This window comes from Furipterus horrens, unplaced genomic scaffold (genome assembly GCF_987537825.1).
Source record: "Furipterus horrens unplaced genomic scaffold, mFurHor1.1.pri manual_scaffold_17, whole genome shotgun sequence".
Lineage (NCBI taxonomy): Eukaryota > Metazoa > Chordata > Mammalia > Chiroptera > Furipteridae > Furipterus > Furipterus horrens.
The window spans coordinates 51,773,247-51,791,849 of NW_028327187.1; the positions used below are offsets into that span (position 1 = coordinate 51,773,247).

The 18,603-nt window shown below is 39.2% G+C and overlaps 1 protein-coding gene across 1 annotated transcript in view; it reads right to left on the bottom strand.

The window, feature by feature from the left end:
- The window catches only part of COL4A5 (collagen type IV alpha 5 chain), a 375,000-nt gene that overhangs the window by 269,293 nt on the left and 87,104 nt on the right, over positions 1 to 18,603 (bottom strand). Inside the window, exon 2 of the mRNA XM_090265360.1 lies at positions 4,407 to 4,466. Within this exon, the coding sequence (XP_090121486.1) occupies positions 4,407 to 4,466 (60 nt within the window). The remainder of the gene's footprint in view (positions 1 to 4,406; positions 4,467 to 18,603) is intronic.

Consider the following 18,603-nt stretch of genomic DNA (forward strand, 5'->3'; position numbering starts at 1 on the left):
TAGGTCTCCATCTTGACTGGAAGTCCCAATATCCTTCTTGAGGCCCTCCAAGATTTTCCTTGTATATTTGGATCTTCCTATGTTGAGTGCATATATGCTTACAAGGGTTATATCTTCTGATGAACTGTTCACTTAAGTATTATGAAATGTCTTTCGTTGTTTCTTTTTATAACCTTTGTGGTGAAACCTATTTTGTCTGACTTAAGTATTGTTAACACACTTTTTTTATAATGCCCATATGCTTGAAATATATTTTTTCCACTCCTTCACTTTTAGTCTGTGACACCTTTTGTTCAGAGACTGGTCTCTTGTAGAGAGCATATGTGGGTCATGTTTTCTTATCCATTCAGTTACTCTTTGTCTTTTTATCAGAGCACTTAATTCGTTTACATTTAAGGTTCCTATTGATAGGCATTTATTCATTGTGATTTTCCCTTTGTAGCTGTGTTCCACTCTCTCTCTCTTTTTCTTCATCTTCTTAAAGCAGTCCCTTTAGCATTAATTACAATGCTGGTTCAGTTGAGATCTTTTCTTTTAGCCTTCTTTTGTCTGGGAAACTCCTTATTTCAACTGCCATTTTGATGGGAGCCTTGCTGGGCATAGTAGCCTTGGTTGTAGGCCTTTGCTTTTCATACCTTAGAATATTTTTTTGCCATTACCTTCTGGGATATAGTGTTTCTGTTGAGAAATCAGATGATAGCCTTATTGGAGCTCCCTTGTATGTTATTTGCTGTTTTTCTCTTGCTGTTTTTAGGATTCTCTCTTTTCTTTGAATGTTGCCATTTTAATTATGATGTTCCTTGGAGTGGGCCTCCTTCTGTTCATCTTCATAGGGCCCTCTGTGCTTCCTGTACTTGTGAGACTTTTTCTCTCCTCATGTTAGGGAAGTTTTCTGTCATTACTTTTTCAATCAGGTTTTCTATCCCTTGCTCCTTTTCTTCCCCTTCTTGTATCCCTATGATACAGGTATTATTATGTTTCAGGTTGTCCTGAAACTCTCTTAAACCTTCTTCATTCTTTTCCAGTCTTTTTTTTGTTTTGTTGTGCTGTCAGAATTTTTTTCTACATTGTCCGCTTGCTTGTTGATCAGATCCCCTGCTTCATCTTATCTGCTTTTTATTCCTTCTACTGTGTTCTTCAATTCAGAAATTGTATTCTTTATTTTCTCCTGGCTGTTATCAATAGTTCTATGTCCTTTTTAATAGTGGTGTAGTTCGCAGGAAATTCCTTGTCACTTACCTGAAGTTCTTTGTAGTTTCCATGGAGTTCTTTTTAGTTTCCCTTTAGTTTGTTGTAGTTTTCTCTGAGCTTGCTGAGATTATTGAACTTCCTTATAACCATTCTTTTGAAGTCCATATCTGATAATTTTTTTGCCTCTATTTCATTTAGCTCTTTTTCTAGGAATTACTCCTTTCCCTTAAAAAAATTGTTTATTTATTTGTTTGTTTATTTATTTATTTTTAGAGAGAGGGGAAAGTAGAAAGAGAGGGAGAGAAACATCATTGCATGGTTGCCTCTCACTTGCGCCCCCAACTGGGGATCTGGCGTGCAACCTATTCATGCACCCTGACTGGGAATTAAACCAGCAAAACTTGGCTCACAGGCCGACGCTCAATCCAGTGAGCCACAGCAGCCAGGGCCCTCCTTTCCTTTTGATGGGTTTTTTTTTTCTTTGTCCTTTCATTTTAGATGACTCTTCTTGTTTGTTTCTGCTTCTTAGATTGATCTTCTCTGACACCCTGTCTTTATGTTGTGACCTCCTGTGGTAGGAGACCTGTGGGATTAAGTTTTGCAGTCTCTTGAACTTGATACTCTTGGAATGCCACTTATTTGGGCTGTCTGGTTGTACTTGGGTTTTGTTTGTTGTTGTGTTGCTCTTTAGTGGGTCCTTCCATCTGGCTAGCTGACTGACAGTCACTCTGCCCACCACATCTTGTCTACTGTTGTAAAGGTACTGTCAAAACAAAACAAAACAAAACAACCCAGGAAAGAAACCCACATCCACAAAAATAACCCCCCCACACAATCACACTATCAACAGCAAATGAGTCAGTATTAAAGATGTAAAGAAATTAAGACTATTATAAGAAAGGAAAAACAGATAAGAGTTGACTGAAAGAAAAGTGATTTTTGAGAGGAAAGAGGGAGGAGCAATAAGAGTAGGGAGTAGAGACAAGGCAATGAGAGAAATAAAGTTAAATTTACATTGTATATAAAAAAGGAAAGGAAGGAGGCAGAATAAAGTAAGAGGGGGGAGCATATAGTATTAGGTTTCAACATAAGTTATAATATAAAGAGAACAAAAACAAAAATAAAGATGAATATGAATAAGAATAAGGAGGAGGAGGAGAAGGCTGAGGGGGAGGAGAAGAAGAAGAAGGAGGAGAAGAAGAAGGAGGAGGAGGAATAGGAACCAAATTAGAGAAAAAGTTTCACCACAACACTATCAACAACCAATGAGCAAATATTACTGTTGGTAGAATGGGAATGTGAGGGAAAAATAAATAAGTAAAATCTTAAGAAATGTCTAGAGGAAAGGGAAGGGATTTTGAGATGATAGAGAGAGAAGCTTTACTAAGAGTGAGGAATGAAAATCAAGCTAAGATAGAAAAAAATTCAAACTTAAAATGGAAATATGAAAGGGCTGGATGAAGGTATAAATGGAGTAAGAGAGGAAGATGATGAGATTTGAGATTTGAAATACCAAAATAATGAACATCTAAGAATAAAATTGAAGAAATGCTGCAAGTACCGCCATATCACAACCAATGAGCAAAGATTGATCAAGGTGGAGAGAGAAGTGTGTTTTATGAACAAGGAAAATAATATGTAATGACTAATGACAAGAAAAATGGTTTTGAGAGGCTAGAGAGGAGAGAAATAGTAAGAGTGCAGAATGGAAGAGAATTGTAGCAAGAGAGAAGATAAAATTTAAAACCAAAATAAGGAGAGGAAATCAGATGGTAAAATGGAGTGAGACAAAGGAGGAGCAAAATATGAGATTTGAAATAAACTATAATATAAAAACTTAGTGACTTAAATGCACGAAATGGGAGGACAAGAAATGAATATTAAACTCCTGTGCAGGACAGAAAATATCTCATGAAGAAGACCACAGTGTAATCTGTCTCCTTAGTATCTGTTTTTTTACTGCTTTTTCTCTTTCTGGATCCACCCCTGGTCAAAATTCTATGGATTTCATAACTTAATTTCTTAATGTTTGTCTGCGAGGAGATCTAGTTGGATGCTGAGGCTGTTGGTCTCTCCATGGCTCTGCTGAGCTCTCTTCTTATAACAGCCCTCCACACTGAACCATGCTGTGTCAGGTCCCTCTCACTGGTCCTGTAGTGCACTCTAGCCCTCTATGGGTTTTTTTTAGCAGAGCTGCTGTGCCTGTGCGCAGGTATGCTAGCCCAGGGTCCCTGCCGAGTCTTGGGTCTTCCCTCAGGTCTCCTTCCAAAAGAATCTCTGTGTGGCCCCCATGCTGCAGCACCAGCACCTGGGGCCCCATTCTCTACTCATTCCCACTCCCTCAAAATCACAGTCTCTAATGGTTAGGGCTGGCCTCTGTCTTCCCACACCTCCGACAGTTTCATATAGTTTCTTACTGGATCATTCCCAGATGGCATTGGGAAGTGCCCCTGAGATGATACATTAACACTAGGCAGCAACAGACTGGTGAGTTTGCTTCCTCCAAAGATCTTCAGCCTATGGTGGGTGTGCAGTTTCTAGGGCTCTCATTCCCTGGCATTCTCACTTTCCCCTGGTAGTTCAGGGCTACTGAGCCAATTCGCAGATGCCCCTACACAGTGAAGCCAGAAACATTGGGCTGGGCAGCCCTGGCTATTCCACTTCGAAAGTGTGGGCCATTGGTTTCTGCCCACTCCAACACAGTCTCATCCATTTCCATTCACTCATAGCCACTCTCACTCTGTATTTTTACTCCAAGTTTGGTCTGTGATGGGAACAAGGAGACAGAGCTGCTATCTACACTGCTGCCATCTTTTTCACCTCCCTTCTTTTTCTTATTAAGTGCTTTCAACAAAATTGATCAGAGGTTAGTAAACTATAGCTCCAAGGCCAAATTCAGTCGGAAGCTTGTTTTATATAGTCCAAGAGCTAAAAATGTGTTTTAACACATTTAAAGGGATATCATAAAAGAGGAGAGAAATATGTGACAGAGACCTTATTGGGCCACAAAGCCTAAAACATTTATTATATGGTCTTTTACAGAAAAGATTTTCTGATCCTTGAGATATAGTCTAATCCTTAAAACTATCTAAAATAAGTACAGTAAAATTCATTGTATTTACTTACATGCTGGGTAAAACATTGTTTAAAAAACATATTAAAAACATTATTTTACTGGTTTTCCTATGTTTACAAAGGCCAATATCAGATCTTACCTTTTCTCCTTTTACAGGACTACAGTCACACTTTGATCCTGGAGAACACCCATAGCAAACCTATAAAGAAAGAGGGAAGAAAATCGTTAAATATAAATCTGAAAACCAGACTCTGCTTTACTGCTCAACTAAATTCAACAATTAAAACTTATAAAAATGTACCAGAGAAATATCTAAAAGACAATATACAAAATTGCAAACAATGACTACCCCTGGAGATGCTTTCACCTATTCATTGTGTACATTTCTATTTGAACTTTTCACAATGAGCAAATGTAATTTTTTATAAATTGTATTATTATTTAAGTATAGCTATTATACAATATTGTATTAGTTATATTAATTTCAGGTGTACAATGGAGTAATTTGACATTTTTATACTTTACAATGTGATCATACTTTACTAATTCTAGCAACCATCTGTCACTGTGCAAACTTATCACAATATTGTTGTCTATGTTCCCTTTCCTCATTTTTGCCCATCCCCCCACCCTCTCCTTTCTGGCAACCATTATTTTCGTGTTTGTTTCTATCACACTGTTTCTGTTTATTTGTTTTTTAGGTTTCTCACATAAGTGAAACCATGTGGTATTTGTCTTTCTCTGCCTGACTTAGGATAATGCCCTCTAGATGCACCCATGTTGCCTCAAATGGCAAGATTTCATTCTTCTTTATCACTGTGTAATAATTCATTGTGTGTGTGCATGTGTTTGTATATATATCATATCTTTTTCATCCATTCACTTATTGATGGACACTTTTGTTTCTTTTATATCTTAGATATTGTAAATAATGCTGCAATGAACATAGCAGTGCACATATTTTTGCAAATTAGCATTTTCATTTGCTTCACATAAATATCTAGGAGTGGAATTTCTAGGTCAACAGTATATCTATTCTTAGATTTTCAAGTGATTTCCATACTGTTTTCCATAGTGGCTGCACCAATCTACAGTCCCACCAACAGTGCACGAGGGTCCTTTTTTCTCCACATCATTACCAATACATTATCTGTTATAACACAGTTTTATAATTTTAAAGCAAAAATATATTTTTAAAATGAAAAATAAATTCATAAAACTTCTCTGTAATATGATATGCCACTGTGTAAGATATTAAGAACTTTTTTTCCCTAACACCTCTTGAAAGAAATTACCTATCATTCTATATTAGCAATAACCTTGGCAACTAGTCAAAAATGCCTGCCACCTGAAGTGGCTTCTTCTCTGCATTCATGAGTAATCATTGAGTATAAAATATGTAATACTATCTTTTACCACATTTTTTTCTTTCACATCTCTATCATCTTTAGTAGCTCAGTCTTTAACAGCTTCAAGCTTTATTGCAAATGCTGTTCCCACAACCTAAATGTTCGTAATAGCCACTACTAAAAATTTTATTTACTCATATTTAGAACTGAGGTCCTAAAGTCAGAAAAATATCTTCCTTTAAAATAAGGACCTACAGAAAAAGAAGACAGTAGATTACTTCTATCCAGAACAATTCTTTACTCTGGCATGAAGCTTAACTGCATAGAAAAACTAACCATAATTAGTTTAACACATGTAGATAGCTCAGCATTTATGTACAATGAAACAGTATGCTTCTTACCAAATAAGAGAAACTTTTATGTGATGTATATGAGGAGGAATAAAAAAAAAAAAGCAGAATTATCTTCTGGAGGGTGGGCCCCTTGTAGTACAGGCTCCCATTCCTAGGTGACTGTTCTAGACACCCATCTGTATCAATGTACTAGCTGGCATTGTTGTGAGAGGCTGTTTAGCTTCAGTTATTTTTTCTGAAGACTCTTTCAACACATGTGTCAATTTCATGATTTACAACCACACCTGCCCACACCACGCAGTTTTTGACCTAAAATGGCATGACCCCCACGCCCTACGCTCCCTATACACCCAATCTCGCCCTGAGTGACTTTTTCTTTGTTTCCCCTGATTGAAAAAAAAAAAAAAAAAAAAAAAAACCTCCTCGAAAGGAAATGTTTTGCTGATGTGGAAGAGGTGAAAAAAAATGACAGAAGCACTAAAAGACATCAAAATTGATGAGTTCAAAAATTCTTTTGAGGACTTCCGGCCAAGATGGAGGCTTAGACGGACACGCTAGGTCTCCCTCTACAACTAGAGAGAAATACAACTACTTCAAAACAAAGGATAACTAGAAATTCCAGAAAATAAAACTACACGGAAGTCCAACATATGAAGTTATAAACCAGCGGTGCCATTTGGGCAGGTAAGAGTTAAAGAGGGCAGTGCCGTTTGCGGTCGCACCTGGAGCGGCAGGGCGGCGAGGAATCCCGGATCCGTTAAGCCCCTGGCGGTGCACGACCCCGGCGAGGAATCCCAGCTGCGGCCAAGCCCCTGACGGTGCGCGACTCCGGCGCTGGGGAGAGCGGCCGCCGCATCGCCTTGAACAGTGAGGCCCAGGGGGGCGGGAGGACGGATCCCGGTCTCCTAGCTGAATAACTGTGTGAATCCATCTTGGACCCCCGCCCCCAAAGAAAGCACCACAGGGCTGCGAAATAGGTCGCGGACAGGCAGGCGCCAGCCGGTCGCTGATTTGTGACGCGTACACAGGCACTGCCCCCGACAGCCAGCCCAAGAAAACAAAACGCATCTGTCAAAATGAGGCAGACAACTATAGAAATCCTGGTGGCGCAGCTCACCAGACAGCAGATAGAGAACCTGACAGATGAACAGATAAGAAACCTGTCAGAGGCTCAGTTCTGGGCCATTGTTATCAGGTGGCTTACAGAATTCACAAAAGAGCAGGAAAAAGATATGAAAGAAGCGAAAAACTTTCATAACGAAAGGAACAAAACCGCATACGAGACAGAAGGAAAGGAAATAAAATCCAGAGTTCATTTCAACAAACTGGAATATGGAGAAGGAACAAGCAGTCAACCAATGCAGCGAGAGGAAATGGGAAGCAACAATGAGAGGATCAGAAACCTCTGGGACAGCTATAAAAGGCCCAACATAAGAATCATTGGTTTGCCAGAGAATGAGGAAGATGAACTAGAACTTGAAAAATTGAGTGAAAATATAATAAAGGAGAACTTCCCAGACTTGGGGAAGGGAATAGACTTGCAGGTCCAGGAAGCAAGGAGAGTTCCCAAGAGACTGGACCCAGGGAGAACCACTCCAAGACACATTATAATCAAAATGTCAAAAATTAAAGATAAAGAAAGAATCTTAAAAGCAGCAAGAGAGAAGAAAAGAATTATGTACAAAGGGGTCCCAATTAGACTATCAGCTGACTTCTCAAGGGAAACCCTACAGGCAAGAAGAGACTGGCAAGAAATATTCAAAGTAATGAAAATCCAAAACCTACAACCACGAATACTCTACCCAGCGAAATTGTCATTCAGAATAGAAGGACAGAGAAAGTGTTTCCAGGACAAAATAAAACTGAAAGAGTTCATTAGATCCAAACCACTGTTATATGAGATGTTAAAGGGACTGGTTTAAAAAAAATAGAAGCTAGGGAGATGAAACAAAGGCAAACTAAATAGGCAACGAGAGTGGAAAAGGAACTGTGGGTACGGGAAGCATATTGGGGGGAGGTCAACAGGGAGGGGGAATGGGGAAAGGGAGGGAGATGATATAGGAATTGGGGATCAAGGTAGGAGGGAATGGAATAGACGGAGAGAGGTTGGGAGGAACTGTATGCACAACTAATGGACATAATCTAAAAGGGGGGGACAACTGGAGGGAGGGGGGCCACTGGGTGGAGGGGAGCAGAGGGAAGGGAAATTGGCACAAATGTAATATTTTAATCAAAACACATTAAACCTGAAAAAAAATTCTTTTGAGCAATGTAAAAAACATTTCAATAGGTGTAGTGTATCAGATGAAGAGTATTTTAAAGGTGAATGAAGTTTAAACCTGTAAGAACAAATACACATTTTTATAAATAATTTTTTTGCATGTGCCTCATATATCATATAATGTTTATCATAGGCCTTGGGAGCCTATGATTTAAAAGTATCTTAGCCTCCTTAGTAATATTTGATGCTTTCCTTTACTAGTTGTTACAAGAGTACCTTCCCCAATGCTTATCAAAGTATTGACCTCATCCCTCTAGTCACAACTCCTAACCCACTCAGCTGAAACTAGGTAAAAAATGGTGTAATGTTCCATTTTCATCTTTCATTAAGAGATTTTCTTTTTTAAAATAAATATTAAGATCCTGAGAATAATGCAAAGTAATAGCCTAATAGGATTTCACTTATATGAAGAAGATACTATATTATTTTCTTTATAATTGTATTTCTGACTTCTTAGTATCCAAAAATACCCTCCAACTTCTAACAATTTATAACAAACAATAAAACCTCAGATATTCTTTTTAATTTTATTATATTTATTTGTTTATAGAGAGGGGTGAAAGGAGAAAGAGAGGGAGAGAAACATCTATGTGTGGTTGCCTGTCACGTGCTCCCAACTGGGGACCTGGTGTGCAACTCAGGGGTGTGCCCTGACTGGGAATCAAACCAGCGACACTTGGTTTGCAGGCCGACACTCAATCCACTGAACCACAGCAGCCAAGGCAAAACCTTAAATATTTTTGTATGTCATTTTTGAAGTAACAGAATATTTTCCTTAAAAATTAATTAGGGGAAGGTAAGATGGCGGAGGTGTGAGGAGAGGTTGTTGCGGTTTTAGGCTCGGGAGACCCGTCTGCAGTTTGGGCTAACTGAAGACAGAACATCTCAGTGAACAGCTGGACATTGGTGGGAGTTGAGCCAAGGCACTGCTGGATTAGAGAAAATCCATCTGGGAACAACCTGTTTAGTGAGGATAGTGGAGAAAAAGGGGACTAAACGGGATTCCTGACTAGGGCGGCTGCCCGAGCTGCGGAGGGAAGCACACAAAGGATTTTTGGCGACCACAGGCTGCCCCGGAGAGGAGTCAGGCGGAGTGCGGACCTCTGCCCGCTGGCAGAGACGGGACTCGACCAAGTGGCATTGGCGCTGAAGGACAGGAGACAGCGTGCTGCCGGGCAAGTGAGAACATAATTCTCCTTTATATTTTTCTCTAGTGGACGGTGGAGAGGGGAGGGAAGTTTGGGGATGGTAGGCCGTTCTGGAGGAGGCCAGGCACAGAGGCTCGCTCATCCACTCCCCAACCCTACCCTTGGGTCGCGGGGGCACACATAGGGAAGTGCTCTCACTCACTGGCCCAGGTGCGTGGGGCCGTGAGTCCAGGCATCCCTCGGACACTCCCCAACGGACATAAGATCAGTGCCCCTACGGGCACAGGGAGGGCCCACTGAACAGGCAGAGAACCATGCACAGACACCCCTAGACAGCTCCCGTGGGCGCAGGGCGCCAGGCCGGAAAGCAGACCACTAGCGCAGGCTCTGTTTGTGCCCGCCCAGACGGGTGAGGGAAGGCGGGCGGCTGCAGCACGGGAACAGCGGGAGGTGGAGACCCACGGACGCTTGCTTCCACTGAGCACAAGTGTCCTGGGACCTGCCCTAAGAGGCGAGAGACCAACTCCCGGAGCTCGGCTCATTGGGACTGAGGGAACCGGGCGGCGCGCGAGTGCGAAAGCACCTCAGCCCGGGGTCAGTGGGTGCCAATCCCGGGGAAAGCTCTCGGGCCGCCCGCGAGTGCAGGGACGCGCGCAGGAACTCTTCGGCGCGAACTCGGAACTGCTGCAGCCCAGCGACAAGCCAATCCCAGTGAAAGCTCTCGGGCTGCCCGCGAGTGCAGGGACACGCGCAGGGGCACCTCAGCACGAACGCGGAACCGCCGCGGTCCCGCAGCAGTGGGCTCCAACTGCGGGGCAAACTCTTGGGCTGCCTGAGCGCGCAGGGGCTCGCACGCAAGGGCTCGAGCGCAAGGGCACCTCCACTGGCTCCAGCGGGCAGCAAGGGAGCGCCTTGACGGCAACCGCGGGCGCGCACCATAGCGGCAACCGGGGGCGCACACCAGTCCTGCAAAAAACAAGAACCTCTGACCTGCCACACTAGACCAGCTGCGGACCCAGAAAAAGAAGGCAACACACCAAGGTTAAAACGGAGTAAAAACATCGCTTTTTTTTTTTCCAAATTTTTTCTCCCAAATTTTTCTCCCTTGTTCTTTCTTTCTTCTTAATTATTTCTTTTCTTTCCTTCTTTCTTTATTCTTTTCCTGGGTTTTTTTGGGGGGCTTTTTGGGGGTGTATATATATATATTTTTTTTTGTTGTTGTTGTTCAATTTTTTTTCCTCTCTTTTTTCTTTCTTTCTTTCTTCTTTATTCTTTCTTTTCTATCTTTCTTTGTTCCTTTCTTTCTTACCTTTTGGGGTTTTTTTGGGGGGGGTTGTGGTAAATTTTTTATTTTCTTCTCTTTCTCTCTTTCTTCTTTTCTTTCTTCTATTTTCTTGGGGATTTTTTGGGGGGGTGTTTTTCCTTCACCTCTTCCAATAATAACAAACTTTATCTCTAACGAGATGCATATAACCTCTCCTTCTCATCCTTTCTCTTTAATGGTTGTTTATTCGTTTGTGTGTCTAGCTTAGCCCCCCTATCACTCTAAATAATATAATATAATTACTATATAAACCCAAATACAATACAATCCCACTTTCTTACTATATTATGTATTTTTCTATCCTTTTCTTCTATTTTTATTAACATACAATGTAAATATTACTAACTGGCTTGCACAGTCTCAAATATTATTAATCTATCACCCCCTCTATCAAAAATTATATTTTTGCTCCCCATAAACAACTCTTATCTATTCTTCTTATAGTATAAAAGCTCAAATCTCTTTACATTTATATTAATACGGGCTAGTTGGCTAACGATACCAGGATAGAGTGGGGGATAATTTCTGAGGGTGTGGGTCTCCTGCCTAGGCTGTGTGTTTATGTCTTTAACAGCATATGCACAAAAGAACTCAAGACAAAGCAGATAGAGTGATTCTCAACCAACTAGCCAGAAGGAAGATCCTATCAAAGAACATCTGAAATATAACCGAACAGCATAAACAAACGACATAAAGGGTAACTCAAGAACATCAGGCTCAGGATATCAAAGAGACTGCACCACTGAAACTCCCAGACCTTCGATAAAGAATATTACACCACAAAGGAGGGAAGTCAAAGCAGACTACCCCCGCAAAAAACAAAACAAATAAATAAATAAATAAAAACAAACAAAAAGAATCCAACATGGTAAGACGCAAAAATAACCCCTCAATGAAAAGAAAAAAGGAATCCTCAGAAAGAGAGATAGATGAAATAGACATACCCCAAATGTCAGACATGGAATTCAAAACAATGGTGGTAAAGAAGCTCAATATACTCCACATCCTTAAAATCAACTATGACAACCTTCAAGGAAGTTACCAACAGCTCCAAGAAAATTACAGGGAACTTGCACAGAACTACACCAGCATAAAAAAAGACATAGAAATTGTTAACAAGAACCAGGAAGAACTTAAGAATACAATCTCTGAACTGAAAAACACAGTAGAATCAGTCAAAAGTAGACTAAACGAAGCAGAGGATCGGATTAGTGAGTTAGAAGATAATGTAGAGAAAAACTCCCAGACAATACAGCAAAATGAAAAGCGATTGAAAAAATATGAACAAGATGTAAGGGAATTACAGGATAGCATTAGAAAAAATAATTTAAGGATCATCGGAATACGAGATGCAGAAGAAAAGGAACATGGAATTGAAAATCTGATAGGACAAATAGTGACAGAAAATTTTCCGAACCTGATGAGAGAAAAAGCTATGCAAGTCCAAGAAGCAACGAGAGTTCCAATCAAGAGGAACCCCCAAAAACGCACTCCAAGGCACATCATAGTTAAAATGGCAACATTCCAAGACAAAGAGAGAATCCTAAAAGCAGCAAGAGAAAAGCAGCAAATAACATACAAGGGAGCTCCGATAAGGCTATCAACTGATTTCTCAACAGAAACATTACAAGCCAGAAGGGAATGGTCAAAAATATTTCAAGCAATGAAAAACAAAGGCCTACAACCAAGAATACTCCACCCAGCAAGACTCTCATTCAAAATAGAAGGTGAAATAAGGAGTTTCTCAGACAAAGGAAGACTGAAAGAATACATCTCCACCAAACCAGCATTGCAAGAGATGCTAAAGGGAGTGTTCTAAGAAAAAAGAAGGAAAAAACAAGAGAGGAGAGGAACAGAGATACAAAGGGAAATGAATAAATACACGTCAATAATAACCTTCAATGTAAATGGATTAAATGCTCCAATTAAAAGACATAGGGTAACGGAATGGATAAGAAAACAGGATCCACATATTTGCTGTCTACAAGAAACACACCTGAAAACAAAAGATTTACACAGACTGAAAGTAAAGGGATATAAAAAAATATTCCAAGCAAACGGACCGGAAAAAAAAGCCGGGGTAGCAGTTCTCATATCAGACAAAATGGATTTCAAAGCAAGGACAATAAAAAGAGACAAAGAAGGACATTTCATAATACTTAAAGGAACAATCCATCAAGAAGATATGACTTTGATAAACATATATGCACCCAACATAGGAGCACCCAAATACATAAAGCAAATACTAGCAGACAACAAAAAGGATATCAACAACAACACACTCATAGTAGGGGACTTCAACACTCCATTATCAACAATAGACAGATCATCAAAGCAAAGAAACACCAAGGATATACAGGCATTGAAAAACACACTAAAGCACATGGATCTAACTGACATATATAGAACTTTTCACCCCAAAGAAGCAAAATATACATTCTTTTCAAGTGCACATGGGACATTTTCAAAGATAGACCACATGATAAGTCACAAAACAAGCCTCAACAAATTCAAGAAAATTGAAATCATATCAAGCATCTTTTCAGATCACAATGCCTTGAAACTAGAAATCAACCTCAGAAAAAAAAAAAATCAAAGACACCCAAACTCATGGAGATTGAATAACATGTTATTAAATAATGAATGGGTTAACAATGACATCAAAGAAGAAATCAAGAAATTTCTAGAAATTAATGATAATGAGCACACAACAACCCAAAACCTGTGGGACACAGCAAAAGCAGTCCTGAGAGGGAAGTTTATAGCAATACAGGCATATCTGAAAAGGCTAGAAGAATCTCAAATAAAAATCCTAACCACAATGCTACAAGAACTAGAACAACAACAACAAACAAAACCTAGGGCAAGAATAAGGAATGAAATCATCAAGATCAGAGCAGAACTAAATGACATAGAGCCTAAACAAACAATCCAAAAGATCAACAAAACTAGGAGCTGGTTCTTCGAAAAAATCAACAAAATCGACAAGCCTCTAGCCAGTCTAATCAAGAAAAAAAGAGAGAAGACACAAATAAACAAAATCAGAAATGAAAGATGAGAAATCACGACTGATATCTCAGAAATACAAATGATAGTTAGGAATTACTTCAGACAAGTGTATGACAAGAAATTTGACAATCTAGAAGAAATGGACAAATTTCTAGAAACATACAACCTTCCAAAACTGAATCAAGAAGAAGTGGAAAGTCTCAACAGACCAATAACAAAGAAGGAAATTGAAACAGTAATCCAAAATCTCCCGGCACACAAAAGCCCTGGACCGGATGGCTTCACAGGCGAATTCTACAAAACATTCAGGGAAGAACTAACTCCTATCCTCCTCAAACTGTTCCAAAAAATCCAAGAACAGGGGAAAATCCCAAACTCTTTCTATGAAGCCAGTATTATCCTAATCCCCAAACCAGGTCAAGACACAACAAAGAAAGAAAACTACAGGCCAATATCAGTGATGAACATCGATGCTAAAATCCTCAATAAAATATTGGCAAACAGGATCCAGCAATACATCAAAAAGATCATACATCATGATCAAGTGGGCTTCATTCCAGGGATGAAAGGATGGTTTAATATTCGCAAATCAATAAATATAATACATCACCTAAACAGAATGAAAGACAAAAATCACATGATCATTTCAATAGATGCAGAAAAAGCATTTGATAAAGTACAATACCCACTTATGATGAAAACACTCAACAAAATTGGAATAAATGGAGCATATCTTAATATAATTAAGGCTATATATGAGAAGCCTGAGGCCAACATCATACTCAATGGACAAAAACTGAAAGCATTCCCCCTGAACTCAGGAACTAGACAAGGTTGTCCACTCTCTCCACTCCTTTTCAACATAGTGTTGGAAGTCCTAGCCACAGCAATCAGACAAGAAAAAGAAATAAAAGGCATCCAAATTGGGAAAGAGGAAGTAAAACTTTCATTATATGCAGATGACGTGATAGTATACCTAGAAAATCCTATAAACTCCACTAAAAGACTACTCGATATAATAAGTGAATTTGGCAAAATCGCAGGGTACAAAATAAATATACAGAAATCTAAGGCATTTCTGTACACCAACAATAAAATAGCAGAGACAGAGACAAAAGAGAAAATACCATTTACTATAGCAACAAGAAAAATAAAGTACCTAGGAGTAAACTTAACCAAAGAGATAAAAGACCTGTACTCTGAAAATTACATAACATTGAAGAAAGAAATTAAGGAAGAAACAAATAAATGGAAGCAAATACCATGTTCTTGGATGGGAAGAATCAACATCATCAAAATGGCCATACTACCCAAAGCAATTTACAGATTCAATGCAATCCCTATTAAAATACCAATGACATATTTCACAGACCTAGAACAAATACTCCATAAATTCATATGGAACCAAAAAAGACCCCGAATAGCAAAAGCAATCTTGAGACAGAAGAACACAGCAGGAGGAATCACAACACCAGATATCAAACAATACTACAAAGCCACTGTAATCAAAACAGTATGGTACTGGCATAAGAACAGACATATAGATCAGTGGAACAGAATAGAGAGTCCAGAAATAAACCCAGGCCTCTATGGTCAACTAATCTTTGATAAAGGAGGAAGGAACATAAAATGGAGTGAGAAGAGCCTCTTTAACAAATGGTGCTGGGAGAACTGGATAGGGATCTGAAAAAAATGAAACTAGACCACCAACTTACACCACACACAAGAATAAACTCAAGATGGATCAAAGACTTAAATGTAAGCCGTGACACCATAAAAGTTCTAGAGGAAAACATAGGCAAGAAAATATCAGATATCTCACGTAACAATCTCTTCATGGATACATCCCCTAAAGCAAGAGAAATAAAGGAAAAAATAAATAAATGGGATTACATCAAACTGAAGAGTTTCTGCTCAGCAAAAGAAAATATCAGCAAGATGAAAAGGAAACCAACCATATGGGAAAACATATTTACCAATGACATCACAGACAGGGGACTGATTTCCAAAATATATAAAGAGCAGATACGACTAAACATCAAGAAAACAAACAACCCAATTAAAAAATGGGCAAGGGACCTGAACAAACACTTCTCCAAAGAGGACATACAGAAGGTCCATAGACACATGAAAAAATGCTCAACATCATTAGCCATCAGGGAGATGCAAATAAAAACCACAATTAGATACCATTTTACACCAGTCAGAATGGCCATCATCAACAAATCAACAAGCAACAAGTGCTGGCGAGGATGTGGAGAAACGGGAACCCTACTGCACTGTTGGTGGGAATGCAGACTGGTGCAGCCACTATGGAGAACTGTATGGAATTACCTCAAAAGATTAAAAATGGAACTGCCTTTTGAACCAGCGACTCCACTACTAGGATTATACCCGAAGAATCTTGAAACACCAATTCTAAAGAACTTATGCACTCCTATGTTCATTGCAGCACTGTTTACAATAGCTAAGTGCTGGAAACAACCTAAGTGCCCATCTGTAGATGAGTGGATTAAAAAACTGTGGTACATTTACAGAATGGAATACTATGCAGCAGAAAGAAAGAAGGAACTCCTGCCATTTGCAACAACATGGTTGGAACTAGAGAGAATTATGCTTAGTGAAATAAGCCAGGCAAAGAAAGAAAAATACCATATGATATCACCTAATACAGGAAACTAAAGAACAACACAAACAAAGGAACTAAATAGAACAAAGAGCAGAATAGCAGTCAATAGGGAGGAGGGGAGAGGGAGAGAAGGGGGATAAGTAAGGGAAGGGATTAGTCAAAGAATCCGTGTAAAAGACTCATGGACATGGACAACGGTGAGGGATATGATTGCGGGGGAGGGGGTGGGTTGGGTGGGGGAGAGAAATTAGGGGAAAAGGGGACAACTGTAATTGAAAAACCAAAATAAAAAAAAGAAAAAAAAAATCAAAAAAAAAAACAAAAAAAATTAATTAGTTCACCTTTTGTACTTCTTTATTACTTGCCATGTACATATACTTTAGAGAGGTCACTACTTAAAATATTTGGTAATTATAAAAATTTGTTTGAATTAAACTTAAAATTCAATTTATATTCCATTTCGTTCACCTAGATTATAAAGACTCTCTCACTCAGTGCTTGGGAAACTGGATGAAAAAGGTGAAGGAATGAAGTACACATTGATCGTTGCAAAATAGTCATGGGGATGTAACGTATAGCATAGGAAATATAGTCAATAATACTGTAATAACTATATATGGTGTCAGGTAGGGCATTGGCTATATTAAGGGTACACTTTGTAAAGCATATGATTGTCTAAAAGCTATGCTGTAGCCCTGGCTGGTGTGGCTCAATGGATTGAGTACTGCCCTGCAAACCAAAGGGATGTTGTTTCGATTACCAGTCAGGGCACAGGTTTGGGTGCATTGCAGGCCAATTTCCCAGTTAGGGGCACGTGAGAGGCAACTGCACATTCATGTTTCTTTCCCTCTCTTTCTCCCTCTCTTCCCCTTTTTCTAAAAATAAATAAATAATGTATTTTGAAAAAATAAAAATATGCTGTATATCTGAAAATAATACAAAACAAAATTAAATGTAAACTATAATCAAAATATAAAACTAAAAAACATCATTACCTGTGTAAAATAAAAGGTAATTGTTATACACACACAAACCACTAGATGCCACTTTCCATGTAATTATAATGGTGATGCCCACAAGGAAATGGCCCCAATTTGACATCTGCTTAATAGAACATCTTGCTTTTTACCATATCTATTAGCATTGATTGGTACCTAATAAGCAAAAAGCACAATACTAGGGTTATGAGTTATACAACAAATTGTGTAGACCTGAGTCCTGCCTTTAAGAAACATTCAATCTAGCTAAATAAAAAAACTAGGCTCAAACAAATGGAAATAAAATACAATGATATAGCAAACAATGGTAATAGAAAGAGCTCTAAAATACAAGAAGTACATCCTGAGTTTACCTCATTGCTTGGAATATTTTTTGCCATTCTCTTCTGGCTTGTAGTGTTTCTGCTGAGAAGTCTGATGATAGCCTTATTGGAGTTCCCTTGTATGTTATTAGTTGTTTCTCTCTTGCTGCTTTTAGGATTCTCTCTTTGTCTTTGAATGTTGTCATTTTAATTATGGTGTGTCTTGAAGTGGGCCTGTTGGGGTTCCTCTTCATTGGAACCCTCTGTGCTTCCTGGTCTTGCGTGACTCTTTCTCTCCTCATGTTAGGGAAGTTTTCCGTCATTAGTTTTTCAAAGAAATTTTCTATCCCTTGCTCTTCTTCTTCTCCTTCTGGAATTCCTATGATATGGATATTATTATGTTTCATGTTGTCCTGCAGATGTCTTAGAACCTCTTCATTCTTGTTCAGTCTTTTTTCATTTTGTTGCACTGTCTGGGACTTTTTGTCTACGTTGTTCCTACAGCTCGCTGATCCAATCTTCTGCTTCCTCTAGCCAGCTTTTAATTCCTTCTACTGTGTTCTTCAATTCAGAGATTGTATTCTCCAATTCCTCCTGGCTCTTATTGATAGTTCTATGTCCTTTTTCATGCTGGTGTAATTCTGAGTAAGTTCTTTGTACTTTTTCTGGAGTTCCTTGTAGTTTCCCTGGAGTTCTTTGTAGTTTCCGCTGAGCTCATTGAGCTTCTCCATAATCCATGTTTTGAATTCCATATCTGATAGTTTGTTCCCCTCTATTTCATTTAGCATTCTTTCTGGGGATTCTATCTTTCCTTTTGATGGGGGGTTGTTTCTCTGTCTCCCCATTTTTGTGACACTTATTGTTTGTTGCTGCTTCTTAGATTGATCTTCACTTCCTGGATCTGCCCCTGGTGGAGTCAGATCGTGTATCGGTCTGGTCCTAG